The sequence below is a fragment of the Oryzias latipes genome, chromosome 13, assembly GCF_053564925.1.
Source record: "Oryzias latipes strain Hd-rR chromosome 13, Olatipes_Hd-rR_3.1".
Classification (NCBI taxonomy): Eukaryota; Metazoa; Chordata; class Actinopteri; order Beloniformes; family Adrianichthyidae; genus Oryzias; species Oryzias latipes.
In genome coordinates this window covers 34,516,759-34,539,160 of record NC_136249.1, presented here as the reverse complement: position 1 = coordinate 34,539,160, position 22,402 = coordinate 34,516,759, and the positions used below count along the sequence as shown (strand labels likewise).

At 42.6% G+C, this 22,402-nt stretch overlaps 1 protein-coding gene across 1 annotated transcript; it reads right to left on the bottom strand.

The window, feature by feature from the left end:
• Positions 1-16,603: 16,603 nt before the first annotated feature.
• LOC110014377 (uncharacterized) lies at positions 16,604-21,303 on the bottom strand. Its single transcript, XM_023962021.2, has 6 exons — positions 21,188-21,303; positions 20,040-20,127; positions 19,731-19,880; positions 19,194-19,327; positions 17,513-17,638; positions 16,604-17,218 (listed from the first exon to the last, which is right to left on the bottom strand). Exons 2-6 carry the CDS (start codon positions 20,125-20,127, stop codon positions 17,126-17,128), a joined length of 591 nt encoding a protein of 196 aa, XP_023817789.2. The 5' UTR covers positions 21,188-21,303; the 3' UTR covers positions 16,604-17,125.
• Positions 21,304-22,402: the final 1,099 nt, after the last annotated feature.

Genomic DNA, 22,402 nt, shown 5'->3' with positions numbered 1-22,402 from the left:
GCTTGTATGCATTTCACATTACAGATGGATGTACGTCTGTAAACTTGTTCTACCATGAGTCTAATTCACCAACTGCTGGTGGCAGAGCTTCCATGCAAGACATTGTCAGAATAAACATTTATTGGTCCAAGTCGGTCTAAGTCAACATTTTTATGGCAAGCTCTCTGGCCAATCAAGAGGGAGATTGTTAGGAGTCCATACCCCCACCACTTGAAAGTGCCTACACCAAATCTGTCAATCATATGTTGTTGAATGTGGGGGCCATCAGGCACGACACTGAGGCATTTGATCTTTCAGTTTTTAACTTGAATAATTTAAATATAGAAATAAAATATGAAAAAAGAGGATAATCAAGAACATGTTAAAAAAAGGTATCAGAATAAAAATTGTCATTCTGACCAATAGATTTTGGTTTGTAGGCGCCAGCGGCCACTTCCTGTTTGGGAGGGGAGGAGTCACTCAGTCCACTTCTCATATATAGTCAATGGTTATAACACAGCAGATAAGAAGGTCACTGAATAAATGCTTTGACTTCAATCACTCCCAATTTGTGGAACATATAGGATTGTAGGAAGCACTGTGGCTAGTAGTTGTTGTTCTGTTAGCCCTCATGAGGCATGTTGGGATTTTTTTACAGTTCAATATCTACTGACATCAGCAGTTCTCAATGCCCAAATTGAAACGACTTGTATCCAGGGATGGATGCTTCCTCTGATATATAGAATGATTTTGTTTATTTCACCATTGACTATCATCACCTATGTGCTAAAGTCTTCACCTCTGGGAGCTGCTGAGAGCTCCACAGCTCTCTAACAATGGCGTAGTCTGAAAGCGCTTTCAGTAGACCGCTTTTCCAGACATGCTCTTGGCTCGATGATGGTCTGAATTGCTCCCTGCAGTGGCATATTGTTTGCATCCATTCTGCAGAAGAGGGCATGCCGCTGGACCACAGCTACGCCATCAGTAACCTGTCCATCCGCTTAAAGCATTTCCACTGTCAGAGAGGATTAATGGTTACAATAAAAGGGGCCTTGCATGGAGGCTCATAGCAATGTTCTGAGCAAAAAGTCATTTTGCAGATTTTCTCTGTGGCCCGGAGAGCCCGGTCTCATGAAGTGTACATGAAAAACACGAGTCACGCTTGTAACGGCACATTTTCATTTCGCATATATCACATTCTCCCATTAGAGAGTGATGAATGGCAGCCTTAACACGCCATTATTAGCAATTCTGTGGTTATTTTACAAGGTTAAAGCCTGCTGTGCATAGCAATGGTATGAGATGAAGGTAGCATGTTCCTTTTATATGCATCACCCTGAGATCATGCAGACTTGAAGAAATGAAGTGAGATATTCACAGAATCGGCAGCAACTTCTGCGTAAAAAAGCCTTTGATTTTGTTTCCGTTAACACCTCACGGTCTCACTGCTGTGAAAAATAACATTTTGGGGTGATTTAACCGTCATGAGATAATTTGCAATATCTTTGTTACTCTGAAAAGTCATCAAATTGATTTTGTTATGCTTTACTACCAACACTGACTTGCGGGGAAATGTTGGTTCCTGGAAAATCCTTTAGGAATAGTTAAGAAAATGCTGGATTGTCTTCTGACTCTGTACTTTATGGTGATTTAAACAATGTATGTATTTTAAACCCACCAATTAACAATGCTGATAAAATACTGATCCTACAACCAATAAAGCTAATCAAGAACTGGATCTCCAGGAAGCCATTTCCAGCTGTCAAGGTTTTCCAGGAAATCCACATATATATTTAAATACAGACAGACAGACAGTATGGATGGATGGACGCTTTGAAAGACTGACTGATCAATCGATAGACAGGTATGCAGGTATGCAACGTGACGTGTCTTTCAGCTCTATCTGCTCTTTCTGTTCTCACAGGAACAACATTTTCCAAAAACAGCCAAAGCCTGGTTATGTCACATGATTTTGGACAGAAAATCAACGCCATAGTTTTGCTGACCATCTAGGAAGAAAGTTTTCATCCATCATCATCCATCCTCCATCTGGTACGGGTTGTGAGGATTGATCAACTTAACCAATGAATTCATTTGTAGTCCCTCGATCTAACCAAATCTATCTAACTGAAGTTGTTAATCAAATTGATCTACACCATTATAAAATTGCTTCAAAATAAATAAATCAGTAATAATCAATCTTGGAAAATACCATTTGAATTGAGGCACAGTAGTTTATTTTACAATAAAGGTAAAAATGACCAATCACAGCGGACAACACACATGTGATGGAGCAAAAACAGATCATCAGTCCAGTCCAATGTGTGGAAACACTTAGAATTTAGCAAAGACATGCTAAAAACAGCGTGCTAGAATGTTCCATGTTCCCTTTGGATCATCTGGATCTGGAAAAATCCAGTGCCAGGTATTTCTCTCTGAGTCACACTGGTTGAAGTTTTGGCTAAGGACGTCCTGGATCCGTTTAGGTCAGTGAATCGGATCATTTAAAATGAATCCATATTGACTTTGATTCAGATCAGTTACTACAAATGAAGTGAATCCTTAAAAGGAATCGTTACACATCTACCATCTATCCACTGATCCTCCATCAATCCATCCATCTTCAGAATCCCATCTCTGCTAACGGGGTGAATGCAGGGCGTCTCTTCAAAAGGCCAGTCCATCCAGAGAAGGAAGTGTAGTTCTCACGATGTGACTCAATTAGCTTTGTTTGTCTTTTTAGCCCCTCCCACTTCCTCCTGTTTGAGAACAACACGTGTCATTTAGTGCACATGTTCAGAATTGAGTGTTATTTCTCCGTTTAGGTCACCTACCCGACTGAATTTAGAGGTGTGTGTGTGCACACACATGTGTGTGTGTGTGTGTTTGTGTGTGTGTGTATACAGCACTGGTTTATAATGTCTGTATAAATGCCTGTGTGTTTGTGTGTGTCTGTGTGTGTGTGTGGAGCCACAGATGGGAGATTTGATAAAAAGAGACAGCAGTGGATTGTTCTTAGATTCAGCACAGTTAGAAGGTGTGTGTGTCGGTGTGTGTTTGACTGAGAGTGAGGGAATTACAGCTGCCAGTAGTTCGATAACAATGTTAGAGTTAAGAAGTGTGCCTGTAACACACAAGCTGACGGGAAAGGTGACTTTTGGCAGAGAAAGAGAGAGGAGGCTTAGAGAAGAAAAGATAGAAGCAAAGTGTCAGACTGAAGGTGACGCTTCAAGAACTGGAGGGAATTTTAAAGAAATGACAAATCCAGAACAACAAAGTGGAGCAGAAACATCAGAAAAGATATAGTTGTTTTGCACTTGTCACCACAAACCGTAAGGTCCCCAAAAGGAACATAAAAGACAGATACAAAAACAAAAGAATGAGGGATTAACACATGAATCATTTCTGAAAAAGGAGGATGGAGGGAAGGAAACACACGGACTACCTAGTCTGGTTTGGTAATTAAAATACAAGATGTCACGATTAAGAAGGAAACGGAATCCTCTGGTAGAAAGATTGAACAGTTTTACCTTTCTAATATCAATTTAAATTCATGTTTATTCTAGACTTTCTTTTCCGCTGTCGGTATTGTTACCACAAGCAGCTACAACCATGAGATTACAGACAACACAAACTAAAAAGGTGCAGCTTCAGATCTGACTTGCTGCTTGGGTTTCCCTGCGTGATCTGTCGGGTCAAAGGGCAGCAGCTCGTGGTGTGCATCAGAGCAACAAACACTGAAAACCATTTCCAGGTTTTAACTTCTAGAATTCAAATATTTTCATTCAGTTTTTAAGAATCCCATCTGCTAAAGCCCACGTCAGAGGAATAGTTTCAGACTCTTATTTTTCTTCAAATTGAAGGTCCTCATTTATCCCGGTGATGTCTTGAAGTTGAGTCATGCTAGCAGAGCTTTGTAAAAACTCTTCATTTTAAAAGATCAGTTGGTAAAACTTTCTCAGAAATGTTGAAGCTGTGCTACAAACCACTCCTAGCCACGTTCACCAACCAGCTGCTGCTGCAGCCAGTGACTCGACCCCTCCCACACACACCAGGCTCCGACGTGGGTTTCTGCGAGTCTGAAAGGGATTTCAGTCCACTGTGAAACTGCTTTATTTGTCTGTGAAAGTTTACTTTTATTTTGGAACAAGTAAATTTTAATGAACCTGAATAAAAAAAGACTCTTTCAGTTTTTCTTTGTGCAGATCTCAGCATTAAAGAAGTCAAATAACGGCAGTGTGTGAGGGTCTTCTGACAGACCAAAAGGCTGCCTTTTTTTTTTAATCACAGGAGTCCAGGCACAGACAAGGTGTTGTCTCACTAAATAGACTCATTTTGGTCAGAGGCTGCAGTCAGACTTGATTTTCATGTGTTTTGGAAATGTCCCTCACGCAGGATTTCCCTGAGCGGCTGCAGCCGTGCTGCCTCAGTTTCCATCACTGCAGAGTAAATCATGAAGTCTGTCATAGGAAGGCAGAGAAAGTATGACAGGCCTTTCAAAATAAAACACAGATGTATTGATGTTTGAGTAAACCTGACTTTCTGGAAGTCTGTTTTTTGTACGATATAGGAGAGAGTGATGCATAATATTTAAAAAAAAAACGAGAGTTAAAATAAACAAGTTATTAAAATACAGAGCTACCCATCAATACGAGAACTTTAAAAGCCATAAAGCCATCCTCCAAAATGCACCTCCAACTAACCTGCTCCACTCGTTTCTGCTGTATTTCTGAGATTAGCAAAGGAGCACTTTGGTCAGCACCAGACATTTAAAGCTACAATAAGAACTAAAAGCAGCTCCAGGAATAAATCAATGCAATTAAAGGTGCTAAGGGCAGAAAGGGCAATTAAACCCCCACACAGGCCTGGCTTCAGCTCTTTCAGGGGTCATGATTAAACATGATAATTCAATACACTTTGACAGATTTCACCTTTCTTTAGCTTTCAGATCTTTCCACAGTGACTAAAAGAATGAACCTGGCTTTGCAGAGAAATGACAAAAGCACAAAAGGCTGTGAAGCGGCTCAAAATGCAATTAAAAAGGTGAAGACGAAGAGCAGCGATTTTATTTGCGCTGTTAGCAGGAGGGCAGAAATCCTGACATCCCTCCCCACTGGACAGAAACCAAAGAACTCCACTGCTCACTGGGAGATATGAGAAGATACCTGCAGATCCCCCAGCCTCCTCACACCCCCTTTAAGAAGCTTCCCCACACGATCAATGAGTCAGCCTTGTTCTATGTGATGAAGAGCAGACGCCCTTCAGAGTCCCCTCATTTGGGCCCTTTGTATTCTCAAAGCTGCACTTTCAATCATTGTCCGTCTTTGAAGTCATTAAGCCAAATCAGTTTCTGAGCGAAGACACAGATCTACTTGGTGAATATCTATCTGCTAAACACTCTGAATAATGTATGATCCAAGGCCGGCTCACCCCGCTCAGCCATCGCACATTTCTGCGTGGATTCAGTTTTTCGAGGGAAAGCTGTGGACAGAATACCAAACCCTTCAATTTACAAACACTGATATTTAGTAAAAAGATCAGCACAGACTTGAGTGGAGTTTGGCAAATCAGTGTGTCTTATTCAAAGAGGGGTCTACATTTGGTTCAGACTAACACAAAGCAGGCTTAGTCGCAGGCTTCTATATGGGGGGATTGACTCGCACAGGAGCTGCGGGTTATCCGGGCCCATGGGGGGTCACAGAGAAAAGCAGCCACATCAAATGCCCTATCGTAACTGCCCCGACAGGGGGATACGGGCTGTGCGCGGGGGGAAAGATTAGGCAAACCTGTACAAGGCATGAAGGTGACCCGTACAGGTTACCTGACCTGCTGACCCGGTCAACCCAAAATCCGCAGCACCTGTACGGGTCCATGTGACTAGGGCATTAAGGGGGCCGCAGTCGTAGACAGGAGAGGAGGCATCTTCAGGGGAGCACAGGTGTGTCTTGTAGTTCCCACCTCAAGGGAATTCACGAAAATGGAACATGTGTGTGATAAGTGCATTATGAAGTATTTGTAAGGCTAATGTTAGCAGCACACACTAATGACGTACGGGTGATGCAGTCGTACGGCGTCCTAACGATACACTAGTCGTTAGTAAAGTGAGAGTACCGGCCCCTTCCTTGAAATGCTCTGAGGACAAAGAAATAAACAGCGTAAATAAATCATCAACGCACTTTGAAGTTAAACATTTCCGGAGTTAAAGGTCCGAGACAGTAAACACGTGTGTTGTTACGTTTCGTGGTTGCAGTCTGTCCCTGCAGTTTTAAGCTTGGCAGTTTCTGCTGTTGAACAGAAAAGGGAAGTGTGGCGAAGAGGATGGAGGTTTGGCGTGCGCACTGACTGAAATGTGTTTACAGCATGTGAAAACAGCGCATGTGACAGGTGCTGGTCTTTCCCCACCCTCAAGTCTCAGCATGGGCTGGGGCTCTCTGATGGGCCACTTCCTGTTTTTGTCTCTGTAGTTTTCTCAACCTGCTGCTTCTCAATCCACAGGTCGCATTCGTCCGCAGGTTGGATCAGTGTGTGCAGTTGAGTGTGTGGATGTGTGCGGTATTTGGCTGCCGACATCAAAGGATCACCAGCCTGATCCTCCCAATACGACGCTAATGCTTCCTCCTCTCTGACTCCTGATTTCCTCTCAGCTTCACCGGCCTAATCGTCCTCTTCATTTCCAGTTCTGTTCTTCTTTTTGGCTTTGTCATCAATGTTTCCTCTTCTGGAGAGGAATTGACCAATACATAAATGTATTGGTTCCTTTGTTCTATCTAACTCCCCAAATAAGTGTAGTTCTTAGAATAAATAAGCGTTTTTTTGGTTGGGTGGCATTGGGATAAACAGCAGGAACAGGGTTTCCCTCTGCCATGCTGGTGCTGGAAGAACACTGGAAAATAGAGCAAATGGATCTTTTCTTCATCCGACAAACCTCGACTCATAACAAGAACACCTGGAATAACAAGATTAAACACACAAAAAACCCCAACTTACCCCCTTCCACATATAACCTCATAATAGGGTGAGGGGGTGGGGGGCTTAGCCTGCGATGAGCCTTGGGGGGGGGGGTTTACTAGGCAGTGGCCCCCCTCCTGTGGTTGCCGTATGGAGTGGGCCCCCCCTCTTTCGGTTTTATTTGCACCTTAGACATGTAGGGCCCTTGGTAGGGGGGTGCTTGGACATCACTGCCAGCAAGCAGCGGATGTCCTCCTGGCACCCTACCCGCCAATTTTAACCGCACCTTAGACATTTAGGGCCCCTTGGTGGGGAGGGTGAGGGGACGTCACTGTGAGTAATCAGGAGATGTCCCCTTAGTGCCCTACCCGCCAATTTTAACCGCACCCCCCTTAGTACACACACCCCTCCCCCCTCAATATATACATTCAAACATAAACACACACACATGCACACACACACTCTCTCAAACACACATACACGCACACACATTTTGCAAGGAAGGTGGGACCTAGGACCATCTGTCCCCTGCCTCGTCCCTGGTGGGGGGTACGCAACGGCGGCTGTGTCCCCGGGGTGCCGGCTTCCTGGGCCCGGCGGTGCTCTCTCCGCGCGGTGGGGGGGTTCACATTACATCTGAGCCGGGGGTGTTCGTGTCCCTGGGGGGTGGGTTCTGGTCCTTGCTCCTGAGTGCTGGGCCCCGCCAATTTTCCAACTGTGGCCGAGCCTGGTCGGGCCATATTTACAACACCCCTTGTGGGCCCTCTTTTTTCCCCAGGGTTCCCCCCTCCTGGGCGGGGGCGGCGGGCCCCTGCCTCGCTCCTCCCTGGACCAACCGTCGGCCGGGCGGATGGCTGCCTGGAGTGCGGAGTGGGTCTCCCTTGGGGGGTCCTGGCTCGTACCTGGGGTTGGGGCGGGGGGATGCCCGGAACTCCTGGGTGGTGGTGGGGTGCTCGTCTGGGGCTGTGGGCGTCCTTCTCCGGTGGGGCCCTGCGTTGGGTTCTCCCGGCGCGGCGGGGGGGCTGCTCTCCTGGTTGGGCTGGGGCGGCGCCCTCTTTCCCTCCGTGCCTCCCTGCTCTCTGGCTCTGGGGGCCTTGCGGCGGCCCTGCTGGCCCCGGCCTGGGTGGTGGGCTTGGTCGCCCGGGCGGCGGTTGTTCCCTGCCGGTTCCCGTGTGGTGTTGGGGGGATTCCGGCTGCCGCTGCTGGTGCGGTGGGGGTCTTGGGGTGGGGATGGCTGGGCACTCTCCCTCCTTCTTTTCACGTTCCACCATCCATTTTAGAAGAACATAAACACTCACCTGAGCACAGGTGTTAGCTCAACAGACTGAATGACTGAAATATTTCACACTAGTTGGTTTTAAGGCATAAGTATGCGTGTGAACACTATCTGTTTTGTGTACATGTCGACAGGTGGACATTTTTTGCAACTAACAGGTGTGTTTATAACATTTGAGTGTGTGTGTGGACAGGCTCCGCCCTTTTTTTTTTTTTTTACATTTAAACCTTACCATAATGATTAACAACCAGTAAACTTGTTGCTTTATGCTGCTTCATGGTCTTATCCCCCTTCCCCTCCTATTATCACCCTCCTACCCCCCCCCCCTCTCTCTAACGTCCCTCTCTCTTCTTCCCCTCTTTCCTTTTCCGTCCGGTCCAACACCAAAGATTTTCAGACATGTTTGAAATTAATAAAGGTTGGCCTCAATTACAAAAGGGGTTTATTCAGACATACCTTTGGTTTGTCTGAAGATTAATAACCCCTCTTGTTAAAGTAAAATATGTCCAACACAAGAGGCCCTCAGCTCTCATCTGACTGCCCAGCTGTTGGACAGGACAAGTTAGAAAAAAAGAAAAAAAATAAATAAATAAAAAAATAAACACACAAAAATTAAGGGTACACACACAATCTGTCATTCAACTTTAATGCCGGCGCCAAACCGGTACCTTTGAAACGGTTCTGGTCCCTAAACGTCGCTCAAATCTGTGCTTTAAAAATGGTAAAACAAGCCAATTTTCTCTAAACATTTATATGTGATGAAGCAGCGTGACAGCAGGAAGGAGAGCACTTGAATGTTCCTCAGATGCTTTATTGCCGTCTTTCTTTTTTTTTTTATTGCCTTCTTTCTGACAGTCTGACATTTCCTGTATCTCTGTTTTCACACAAGCAGAAGACGCTCATCTCCACAACGACAAACTTTTTTTGGAGTCCACGTCTGTGACGGTGTAGAACCGTCAGCTGCCGCTGCGGGCACACACGCTCGCGCACACACGTGCGCATAGACGCGCACGCTCGGACCCGGTAACACGTCATTTACATCAGCTTACCCTTTTCATTCCGTCCCTATCCCTCTGCAGGTAGCCCTGGGTGCACACTAGGTTGCTGACTCACCATCCCCATGCATACATTAACACGAAGCACACACGACGCCAACATTAACGTTGGTTTGTTTACCCGGAAGTAACCCGGTAACCCGGAAGTGGTCATGGACACCCTGGGTCATGTGACGCATCGGTCACTGTTTGTATTTATTTTTATTGGTATTTTTCTGTACACGACACAGAATGTTTAGTTGAATGAAACTGTTTATTTAGGTATGTTTATTTATGTTATTTATGCAAACACTTCTCCCTGTTTTCTCTTTGGACTGATGGAGAGCAACGCCCAGGAGGAGGGGCTTACCACTTAAAAGAGAACCAGATACAGCTGTCAGTGTGGGAGTCTGAGTGGAGAAGTTGGAGAGTCTGAGAGGAGAGAAACAGATGCTGGTTAACCTTTGTGGAGCAATTGGTGTGCTCTGTTCTTGCATTAAAGTCAAGAATACTTTCACCTTGGCACCTCTGCCCAATTATTCCCTGGTGGGACCCACGACAACGTCACTCTGATCCATTAGGTGACTGAATTTGAGTCTTTTGCTGTGAAGAACAGACAAACTTTCACTCTATTTTGACTCCGCCCACCCCTATGGCCACACCCACCTATAATGAGCCCACCCACAACCTGGAAAGGTAGTGTGTTTGGCTAGAGCTGTACAGCAAAACTGAATAGGATATAAGTGAATGAGATGTTCAAAGCAAAGCGCCAAAGTCTGCTTTTTTGTACAGTGTACATATAGTAGTACCTGTACAAACTCGGCATAGAGTTTTGGTACCCATCTTCAGCTTTGGACTCAGCAGATGCCAAATAAGCAGAACCTGACATGACAAACCGTTAGAAAAACACCAAGATTATGCAGAAAAACATGGAAACTATCACAAAAGTATTGGGATGGAAGTTGTAAGCACTGACTGCACAGAAACGTCATGGGGCGTGCTGTGATAGGACACCTGTAGGATGTCTACACAAACGACACTGTCCAATTTCCTGACTTCTAACAGTCAGGCAGCAGCAAGGAGCGTGAACATATCACATGAAGAGCACTAACGGGAGCAGAGTGCAGGGCTTGAAAAAAGAGAACATCAGTACAACACGCCTGCATGATACCTGCAGCCCCCTTACTTACCCTTAAGTGTTGTATATAAGTATTTCTACAACCTGTCAGCCGCTGCGTGTACATAGAAAACATGTACATGAACATTTTCTCTCTATAGGTTCAATGAGTGACCTATGACTTTGATAATTAATGTGGGTCACCTGTGTGCCTTGTGCAGGTTTGAGCATTTTTCACCTGCAGACAACCAGTATCCACTTCTCAGGTGTCGGGTTTGCCCTCGCACACCTGCCTGAGGATCGGGTCACTCGCATCTGTTCTGCATCCAATCAGACAACCTTTATTAGTCCATCACGCCCTCCAGCCATTGTCGGTTCGTCTGCTTTTCTATGGAATAATTCACCCATCATTGCTGAAGCCTTGTCGAAGCCAAGCTAAGCCATGCCAAGCCAAATAAAGCCAAGCCACACCACTGAAAGCCAAGCCAAACCAATTCAAGCCAAGTCAAGTCAACTCCAGTCTCATAGAACCCAGCCAAGCCTAGCCACGTCAAGATCTTCTGGATTCTTATTCTCCACGCCATCAACTTCCCCCAGGAAGTTCACTCTGGATCTACAGCCCTCCTGCCGGTTCGCCCTTCACCAGGTCAACCATCCACGAACACTACCGCCCAGGCTTTTATCTCTACATTCAAGAAACTGCACTACTTCAAACCTTATCCCTGTCTGCTTTTGGGTCCAGCTAACTCAATACCTGACACCACTCTTAAGTACAGTTGTGACTAAGGCTTTAAATGTATGTATACACCAAAAGCTTGGTTTGCCAAACACTAATGTCCTTATCTGACTCAATGCAGAAGTGATGAGAACCTCAGACATTCTGCCAAACACAAACCACTGTCAGAACAACCGGAATTTACTTTCAGATGTATTGAAGTATAGGTTTTTCCCAATGCACGTCACTCCAGTGAGTTGTTAAAACCAAAGCATTTACTACAGCGCATTACTTAAGCTTTGTTTACCATCTATATTTCTGCGTTCCATCATAATGACGGACAGATGGACGAACGGACAGACGGACGGAGAAAGCAGAGAAAATAGGTTAATAGTGGCAGCAGCAGTGTGTGATGCGGTTTAGTGAAAACGACAGAGACGATGACTTTTGGTGTTTTTTTTCCTTTGGATTTGTCTTTCTCAAAAACAGACTGGATGTTATGATGGATGCCCCCCCCCCCCCCCCCCCCCCATCCACATCAGCAGTTATCCCGCCCACGTTCTCATGAGCACACGCGTGCACAAACACATCTCACAGAGTGGATCCAACTCATCAGCTGGAAATTGGTGGTTAGTCAGTCCTCTGCAGAGAAGGACTGTCACTAACAAAGACTCCCCCCACCTCTCCAGGCACCAGGCAGGCTGTGATTGGTATGTGCATGAGTGTGTGTGTGTGTGTGTGTACCTCAAAGCACCCTAATAGTTCTTGATAAGAGTCTATCAGAAGTTGGAGAGACAGTGGAAATAAAGACAGATGGTCTGTTCAGACACTTCGGGCATGAGACGGTCGCTGCAGCCAGAGGAGGGATGAGCGGGACCCGCGTTTCATGAAGGGCGGGGGCTGAATCCACAGGGCGAGAGACCCTGGAACAGACACTCCAGAGAGAGACAGAGACGGGGACAATTACAGGCAGCTCAGACTCCCAAGAGGAAAGGATGAGGAGTGTCCACGTCAACAAGAGCTGACATCTGTTCCCTCACACATGCACACACAACGAGGGGGAAGCGTCCTCCATCCGCTGAGCGCCGACGCTGACAGCAGCCATGAGTCCAATAACAAAATAAACTGCAAATATGTTCATAAATAATCCAGCAGCGATAAAGAGCGAATAACTCGTAACAGCAGCAGATGAAAATCAATAATCACCATTTATGGAGAAATAATTGGAAGATTAAGAGTGGGTTTTTCACATGTGGGTGTTATTATCAATGATCTTCTCACGGGGGCCGGTAATCATCCTGATGGTCTCAATTCTGCTCTGGAAAAGATCAATGACAACCTCATGTTGTTGAGTTAGAATAATTAAAGAATCATTGGTGCAGGTCCGCCACGGGACATGTTGATGTCTTCTGCTGCTTCTGCTGGTACCCACGTAGGTCAACATCTTAGCCAATTACCAGGGAATAAAATTCCATTTTACAATTGTCCATCTTACTCCTGTTTTCTTGTTACGTCTGTCATATTTTATTCTCCACATCCTTTAAGTTACCATAACCATTGACCATCCGCATGAGGACGTAGGAAACTGTTCACACAATTAGTTGTTAGTCTGTAAATTGCATTCTTAGTTTCCTGTTTGCTCTCCACTGCTCAAGTCTATACCCTCCAAGTAATCCTGTTCTCTTTTTGTTGCAGTTCCTGACATCGTAGATGTTTGGTAATCCGTGAAATAATGGATTGGATTTATCTCTGCTTTTCCAGACGCTCAAAGTTCTTCCAGTGTGTTGGTTATTCATTCACACTTGGTGATGGTAACTACTGATGTAGCCACAGCTACAGACTGACAGTGGCGTGGCGGCCAGTTCACGTCTAAGGCCCATCTGACCATCACATTTATACGCATTCACACACCAGTGGAGCCACGCTGAAGCAGAGAGGGGGAAGTGTTTTCCCCAAGGACACAACGACGGTAGACTGGGGGTAGAAAGGATCGAGCCGCCGCTCATTCGATCACTGGAGGACCTACTAAACCGCCTGGGCCACTATCGTCCCTGTGTTCTCTTGCTACTTCGCATTTCACCTTTCACTGTGTTGCTTTTTTGCAGATTTTCTGTGCAATTGTACATGTTTTTTTTTGTTTTTTTTTACTAGTGCATTGGGTTCTGTATCCTAATTGGCTGTGGACGTTGTCAATCAACCTCGTCCGTCTTTCTCCTCTACAGAATCCTCAAAAATCTTTGATCGTGTTCAGATCTTTGTTTGTATTCTATAATCCTGGACTTTTCGAGTTTTAACACGAGACATATGTTTGTGTGAGAAAAGTGTGAGAAAATAATACTGTGGTCCATTTTGGTGCCGCATCTTATGGTTTTGCTTTGACTTCCATCAGTTTGATGTGTTCTCAAGTTTGCACTTCTGCTGTGTGGTGATTCTTCAGTTAGTATCTTAGCTTCTTCTACAGCTGCGATTCTGCCCCATAACACCGTAACCCTTGTGCTATCCTAGGCACTTTACCATTGAGAGTTGGGTCATCTAGACCCACCAGACAGAGCTCTGAACCTTTTTTCTTCAATGATTTGTGATCTTCACTGGTGTCCATGGATTACATGAAATCTTTCCACCTTTATCGACCTTTGTCATGGTAGGAAGAACACGTCAATGGAAGGGGGGGGGGGGGTCATCTAAGATAGCACAAGGGTTAAGGATGGTCTTCTTCATCCACAAAGTGCATGCTGTTACTTCCTTCTAGATGTTTTCAGATGAGAGTCAACATAAACTAGATCTGCCGACAGTAAAGGTCTTCTAACCTCCATGTCTGTCCTATTTCCACGAAAATACATTTTCTTTTTCTTTTGAGAATGACAGACTGTTTTCCTGTTTCTTTGTTCTCTCTATATGAGATAGAAGGCTTGAAGATTCTGCCTTTGATTTCGTCGTTTTAATGGAAAGCTCATTGATCAGATTTGTTGCCTCAGAGTGCGCTCTCCTCCTGTTTCCTCACAGGATAAAGGCCGCGCTGCAGATTTAAATCAATGCCTTTTTGGTGATAAAGTGGGGGAAAGCACACGATGTGCTTTTGCGCCAGAACAAAGCGGAAAAACATTTCAGGTGGGAAGTGGGACGCAGATGGAGGATGTGTGAAACTCCAGCTCTGCGGTGCTGATGGTAAAGATGGATGCGCCGGGCTGAACCAGCAGCTGCTGGTGCTGTCAATACGACCACAGCTCATTCATGTAGCGCTGCTGCACACATCTGTGTCAATCATGACATGAGCAGCCCATGATATCTCATCTTCTCACTTCATTTCCTTCTTATGAACCTTTTACTCATTTATTAGTTTTACGCTTTAAGGTCCCGGCGTTCCCTCCTGGATCAATAAACACCAACGTTTTGCAATATTTCAGTCAGATGTTTGGGGAGATGTCTGACCTCTTTGAAGAGCAGGATGTGACCTCAGATGTTAACCTTAAGGGGAAATGGGGCACAGGAAGGTTTGTGTGACTGCAGTTTATTAGACTTTAATCATTCTGCAGGACTTGACCACCAAAAAAGGGCAAAATGTAACACATAAAAGAAAGTTTCATTAACAATTTTGATGAATTATTTTTTCTCATAAAGCTTCATTTAAATATTTATAATATATTTATTTGTACTAAAGAAAGTGTCATTCAGTCATCTTCTAATCGGATTGTTCCCTTTCAGGGTCACGGGTTGCTGTAGTTATCCCAGCCACTTGAGGGCCAGTCTGTCACAGGGCCACAATCACACACCCATTTTCTCTCACATTCACACCTATGGACAATTTGGATTAACCTATGAAGCATGTTTTTGGACGGTGGGAGGAAGCTGGAGACCCTGGAGAAAACCCACGCATGCATGGGAGAACATGCAAACTCCACACAGAAAGGTCCCCCATTGATGTTCTGGTCCAGGTCCCCCAACCGGGACTTCAACCAGAAACTAAGGGAGCAACAAAAGAAAAACTGATGACCTGACAATGAAGAACGGAAAACCAATAACGGATGCAAATTTCATGACAATTTACTGAAAACAGCTCCGACCTGGTCATTATATCCAACTTCAACTGGAGAACATCCCCAAAGAGCTCATCTGCATATTTTAGACCCAGAGCTGCAGGGCGACTCAAGCGTTTCATGAGCGGCCATGTTTTTGATTCATATTTAAGCGGGTCGGAGGAGTTATTAAACAGAGCAGTGCTCGTCTTCTCAGTGGGAATCAGATCCTCTGGTCTCTGAATGAGCATCTTCAGAGGAGCGCAGACACTCTGCGAGGGAGAGCGGCTCATTTCCCCATAATTATGAAACCTGTTTTTTTGCCTTCTTTTCATTTCCATAATTCATGTTTGGTCATGGATTCACTGGAACATGTTTCTGTGAGGTTACAAAACACAATTGGCATTTATTTTAGGAAGATGTGCAAGCCTGAGAAGAGGAGGAAGGTGAAGAAGTGCAGCAAGGATGAAGAAACTGTGAGAAAAAAATGAAAGGGACAGGAAGGGACGATGGAAGACGACTACTAATGTCCCCCAATGTAGATGAAGACACTTAGTGCTGTCTCTCTCTCTCACATGCACACGCTCGTGCACACATTCACACACACATGGGGTTCCACTGGGCAGCTAAGAGGAGGAGGAGGGATATCAAAGAAGAAGCAGCGGCGTTATGAATACTGATGCCACTCTCTGCCATTCATACACAAAGACACACTCACTCACACAAACCTGGAAAACATGGAAATTAGGCGCGAGAGGAGGAACCTCATGAAGGGCTAAAAAGAAGAAACTGCTGAGACACCGAGAGGCAAAGATGACAGGGAAAGGTGAAGATGAAGGAGCAGGGAGGAAAGGAACTGAGATCTCCAGAAAAAAAAGTGAGAGGAAGAGGAGCAACATGAATTATGAAGGAAAAGATCAAAGCCAAAAAATGGAAGCAAGGAATGAAGAACAAGAAGTAAAATGGAGGGAAATGGAAAAGAGATAAACCTACCCGTTCACCACTGCACCATCTGATATGTTGACTTTGTAAAGAGGCTGTCGTTCAGTCTGACCATCATCACCAATTTCTGCTGCTTTTGTCTTCAAATGTTGCATTAGGAACAAAAAACCCTTTACTTGGGGTTCATATCATTAATGCTCTACCTGCAATGAGGAAAGTCTAAGCCTTTTGTGGGACTGGCGACCTATCCACACTGTCAGAAAAAATGTGCAAAATTTGTACCTTTAGAGGTACAATGGCTTGTCACTGGGGCAGTACCCTCAAGGGTACAAATGTTGTACCCTTTCATATAGGTGCGTATCTGTACCCTTTCAGTATGTACCTTTCAAAGGCAAATATGTACCTCTGTGGACTAAATTGTACCTTATAGTGCTATGGTACCATAATGTACCTTTAAAAAAAGGTACAAATTTGTTCTTTTAAGGGTACTGCCCCAGTGACAAGCCTTTTGTACCCTTTGATGGCAAATTTGTACCAGATACAGCACATTAAAAGACCAGTATACGGTTTATCACATTTATTAAACATTCAAAACAATTACAATTCTGACATTTCACAGTATGTACAGTGTCACAACAGGTTGCATATATTTACAATTATTAGCAATTTTACAATAATGAAAAATCTATATTTTTCCTTCAGTTCACATTGCATTCATTGTAACTATAACCTTAACATTTGATCAATTGTAAACAGCACATAGCACTTCAGTTACCATTTTTAAACCATGAAATAAAACTTGTGACATTAACAAAAGAAGCACTAGACCTCATTTTAAGTAAATCTTTCAACTGCATTCTACATTTTCTAAAAATAGATAATAAAAAAGTAAACTTATAACCAAGTTTAAATGCATAATTTAAATAAAAAAATGCATAAATGTGATAAGATAATATTGATACGAATTCTAAAAAGAAGAACTATAAACACAAAAGATTACCAAGGATTACGTTTATGTCAATACCTAGTAGATCCTCTGCAAGCATCTCTTCTCTTGCTTCGTTGTAGACTTTAGCTAATGGAGCTTTTCTTTGAACAAGCTCAAGCACCTTTGGCACAATACTGGTAAACGCCGTCCTTGAAGCGCTGGCTTAAACTGACAGGTGATGGATGCATTCGGTCAACATCAAACAACTGAAAATTGGAAAAAAAATAGAAAATTAATCATTCACTTTATCTAAAACAAACAAAAGACATAAAACATTCTAATATTCTTTGTTGCCTCTTTCATTGCCATTTCCCTTTAGTGATCTCATTGTATAAATATTACTTGGCTTGAATGACTATATATTTATATATGGGTTTAGAAAATTACAATGTTTTTACAATTGAGTTAAAGCTGTTAATGGTCATTTTAGCAGATGTCTCAGCTCATATTGACATTCAAAATGTATTTTAAGCTGAGAACTGATTTAAAATGTCACTGACCCCTGAGGTTGTCTTCAAGAAAGGGTACTTCTTTAGTATATCCTCTCGCACCTTGCTGTACTGGATATGCAGGACATTCACATGACCTTCAACGGATGATGCATCCTCACCAATGACAGCAACCACCTATTGGATCAAATTTAAAAGTCCATATTAATAATAAAAAAAATACAACCGCAAGCACTGATTACTGGGGTTAAAGCACTTTGAGATGATGTTTAAAGACAGTTTGTGCAGAGTGGTTTGGAGTTGATCAGAAATTAACTTCTGATTTGTAGGCGGGGTTATTGACATAGTAGTTACCTTCTGCTGATGTCCTATCATCCCTTTGTGTACGCCCTCTCCCTCTAGCTTACAGTCCTTCCAACCTAAAACCAACATTAGTGGTGAAAGCAAAATGGTGACCAATATTGAAGCTTTCTGGCCATAGTTTAGATCAAGCTCAGACAAGTATGATGAAGATGTTAATGGATCTGTTTGTCTGCAAGTGGACGCATCAGAATAGACCAGAGCAGAGGGACTCGGACCCACCTCATTTCGTGTGGTGCGTCACAATAGAGAGCTTCCTCAAACTGCATTTATTTTGTCTGTTCCTGATTCATCCCAATTTGAGTGAATACTCAAATGTGCAGTTTCAAATGTGTTCTTTTAAACGTGCCCATCATGAGAAAAATAATGCGACATGTTAAAAATGGGGGACCCACTCCAATGAAAGTTATTTTTTAAAATGTAGCATTTTTATGATGACATATTGTTATAAGATTTAAGAATAAAACTGTGTTTCTGAATATTTATTTTCTCAAATTGGGATGAATCAGGAGCAGATGAAAAGATGTAATTTGAGAAAGCTTGTAGTTGTTACGTTACAAGCTACATTTGGCAGGCCACAAGCTCCCTGCTCCGCTTGTCTTCATTCTCCTCGTCTGAGTTGGCATCTGGCTCACATCTAGAAGGCTGGATAGCTCCAATATTGCACGCCAATTCTGTTGCTTGGGGGTTGTGAGGGACTGTAAGGTAACGGGAGCGTAAACAATGACATGATGGGAAATTAAGGCCTGTTAACTCTGCAAAACAGTCCTGTCAAGAACTTGAAGGTGAATTCCAATTGAACTGCAGAAACCATGTCCCAGAAAACATTTTTCCCCCTCAAAAACTGCATAATCAATGTCTGTCTTTGTATAATAATAATGGATTGGATTTATCTGCGCTTTTCAAGACACTCAAAGTGCTTACAGTGTGTCCATTATTCATTCACTCCTCATTCATACATGGTGATGGTAGCTACGGTTGTAGCCACAGCTGCCCTAGGGCAGACTGGCTGCCATTTCGCGCCTACGGCTCCTCTGACCATCACCGGGATCATTCGTGCACATTGTGAAGTGAAGGAGGGTGAAGTGTCTTGCCCAAGGACACAACGACATTTTTTGGCTGATAGTCAATATCTTGTTAATTATGCAGAGATTTGTTGAAGGAAATACAGAAGAATTGTATGATGAAGACAGTATTCCAGAATGTATTCAATGTGTTGTGACTTACTCGGTGCAATCTGCTGTTTCCCTAGAAAACTTTAAACTAGTTTGGATGATCTGCCTTACTGCACTGTTTGACAACTAAACTGAATTGGAAAGACAGCCTGACTTTGAATGCTTGAAATGACTTTGTGAAAAGATTATTTACTTACTTTGGCAAGAGAGGTGCCTTCAACTCTTCGTCTTGTTGTAGGACTGTGTTGTAATATTATGGTGTCATCTGAGTCCACTTCAGTATCTCCAATTGAACTGGTATTGCAGCTCTTTGCAGGACAACTCTGCTGATCTGTCAAAGTATTAAAGCTTTCAGTTACTGTAATATTTAAATTAGTATGATAGCAAAAACAAAAAAAGTAAAAACAAAGATTTTTAAATACTGACCAACTTAACAGTTTAGCAGATTTATTATCTTGTCTAAGACAGCAATAGGATAAAAAAAACTTATACTTATTTGCCCGTGTTTTGTTCCCCACACTATCCTGTCAAATAAATCATTAACCCTCAGACTCCTATTGATGCAAATATACAATCAAAACTCTTCAGCTCAAAAATGTTCTTAATTTAGCATGTACTTGAAAGCAGAAACACAGATTATTTCCCTTGGAAATAAATTCAGGCATCAAAGGGGAATTTACCCAAAACCATTCAAAACAAAATAGATAAATTACAATTTAAAAGAAAAACTTCACCTTCTGGATTTGCATCTTTGGCCAGACAACTTTCCAACACACCAAGGTTTGGGTTTTTCAACAGGAGATCAAAAACCTGCTCATCAACTTCTGTCTTTGAGTCATCAAACACTTTCAAGTCCAAGGTTGGGATGTTGAACTTTTTGGCAGCTGTGACACAGCAAAATTATGTTTAGAATACAGCACAGAAATTACCTTTAAATTAAAAAGCAATTAAAAAATCTGTTTGCATCACAGCTGACAGTTTATCCACAAAGTTGACTGATTCCTGTAAAGAAAAATGCTGGAAATTGTGATGTTTCCACTCACCGCATTCCCAAAAGGATTTGGAGGTCAGCTGAACTTCAAAACATTTATTTTTTTTGGCGTTCGAGTCATGTTCACGCACAGCTTGCATCTTTCCTGGTGGGAAAAAAAATAATATATTACAAAAAAGAAAAAACATTACAACACCAAAAGGTACCAACACAGCATTTATTCAGATGTAAACCCTGTTCCAAATAAATTTATACATTTTAAAATAGTAATGGCAAATATACAGTTCACAAGCTGCCACAGCAATGTTGCAGAATTTGCAGAACTGCTAAAAAAACACTGGCGACAATGCACTGGCTTCTAAGGGCCTACAGATTTATTTCTTGGAAGTTCATTTAAAAAAATTATTTTTTCCTGGTTTATAAATGAGTTTTTGGTATGGGAAATCGTGACGAGTATCTGGAATCACGGACCTCCATTTAAAAAAAATAATCTGCAGGAGAATGATCAAAATCAACAACATTGTGTAAACTTCGCTTGACCAACAATGAGCGATCATGACAACCTAAACAGTCTGTCACTGTCTTGCATTCGAGAAATGGTGGCTGCGCGCGCACAGCAGCTAAGGCAGGCTGACATATGGGAAGGACTGCCATACTGCGGTGTAAAAAATAAATAAAAATAAAACGTTATTGGACTCCTACACATTACAGATTAAAATGATCAATGCATTGAATTCGACGGACCTGATAAATATCAGCAGGAATTATGGAGCTGGTCGTTTCAAAAGTAGCTGGCTTCCTTACTAAGAAAGACAGAAAGACAAAAAGAAAAAAGAAAAGGGGGGGGGGGGGGGGTAGGCAACAACAACCGGTGCATAAACGCCAGCGTACATACACCGGTAAAACGGCGACAAAATTATCTAGTGAAAAAATGTATATATTTCAATGTATTTAACGGAACGCGGTACAACACCAATAAAAACAACAACTTAATTTATTTAATGGCTGCATTTAGCTGAACTTCAAACGGCTGAGGCTAACCGTTAGCAAACTCCCGCTCATAGTTTTCAATCTCCTCACAGGCACATACACGGTGGAAAAGCAACATTCCACTACACAAAAGTTATTCCTTACAGATAAAATAACCGAACCCGCTTAAAACAAGTTTCCAACTTATTTTTGAGCAATTAGCAGACTTACCTCAGTCACAGCCTCTATCTTCCTCCGGCCGCTGCGGGATAACAAAATGGCGGAAGAAACGAAACTTAAGAAAGTAGAGTGGGCGTGGTCTCGCTGGTTTACTCCAACATATTTCCTCTACGATTTTACACCTACTTAAATTAAAATTACTGATGGTAACTCCGAAAAAAGTACTCTCATTTTTCCTGTGTAGGTACAAAAGCTAAAAGGTACTAATATGTACACAAAATGTAACGTAGTAACAGAGAAATTTACTTTTTTATGAGAATGTATGATTAGAAAGAAAATAACTTAAATTAACAGCTCAAAGACTAGAAATTTAAATTGAACTTAGGCCAAGTTAAAGCACACCATATAAGGTTAAAAACATCAAATAATTTTGTCTACATTGTGCTTTTGTTCTAAATTAAAGGCAAAACTTAAAACAGCTCTTATAAGTAAAAAAAAACAAAAACAGGTTCACACTAATACATGTTTAAAAGTTATTATCTTGATGCTCTGCACAATCAATAAAATATAATGTGCTTGTGTACTGTTCAGAACTAGTCATAAAAGATGTGTGGTCTCTTAAATATATTTGGTTATTTTGTGCATCTTTTCCAAATAACCAACAATGTATTAAATGATTTTGGGTGACGTTTCATACACTTTGAATTATTACTTTTGTCACACAAGTGATTGTACCCTTGTTTGTGGAATAAAGGGTCCAAATATGGGCCCTCTGATGGTTGGAAACATATTTGTACCTTTTTTATCCTTAAATGGTACATATGAGTACCCTAAGGTGTAATTATGACTCACTTAGGGTACAAATTCACCATTTGTACCCTAAGTGTTCACAAACGTACCCCAACCGTACCCTTTTTTCTGACAGTGCAGGGTGTATGGAGTGATATTCATGCCACCACGTTGCAAACTAAACCAAAGCTGTAAATTCACAAATCTGACTGAATAAAAAATAATCAATGATGGAAAATAAAAAGAAGAAAGAAAAAAAGTATGATTTTCTTTAAAATGACTCATGACTCAGCCAAATAGACAAAATCGAGCATAAAAAGAGTCGGTTTGGTTTCTGAGCCTCAGTTGCAGACAGCATGTTAGATAAATACAGCGATTTGATTGGTTAGAATCTACACCAATCAGCAGCTGCTTGATGGCAGCTTTGTCAGGCTGAACGGAAACTTATATGAGCAAAATCAAAGATAGGAAATAAGC

Excerpts from the sequence above, each read along its gene's own strand:
- LOC110014377 (XM_023962021.2), bottom strand. The coding sequence starts at position 20,127 with ATGCAAGCTGTGCGTGAACATGACTCGAACGCCAAAAAAAATAAATGT. Across the intron at positions 19,881-20,039 it reads CAAATCCTTTTGGGAATGCG|CTGCCAAAAAGTTCAACATC; the intron begins GTGAGTGGAAAC and ends GCTGTGTCACAG. Across the intron at positions 17,219-17,512 it reads TCTTGAAGACAACCTCAGGG|TTGTTTGATGTTGACCGAAT; the intron begins GTCAGTGACATT and ends TCCAATTTTCAG.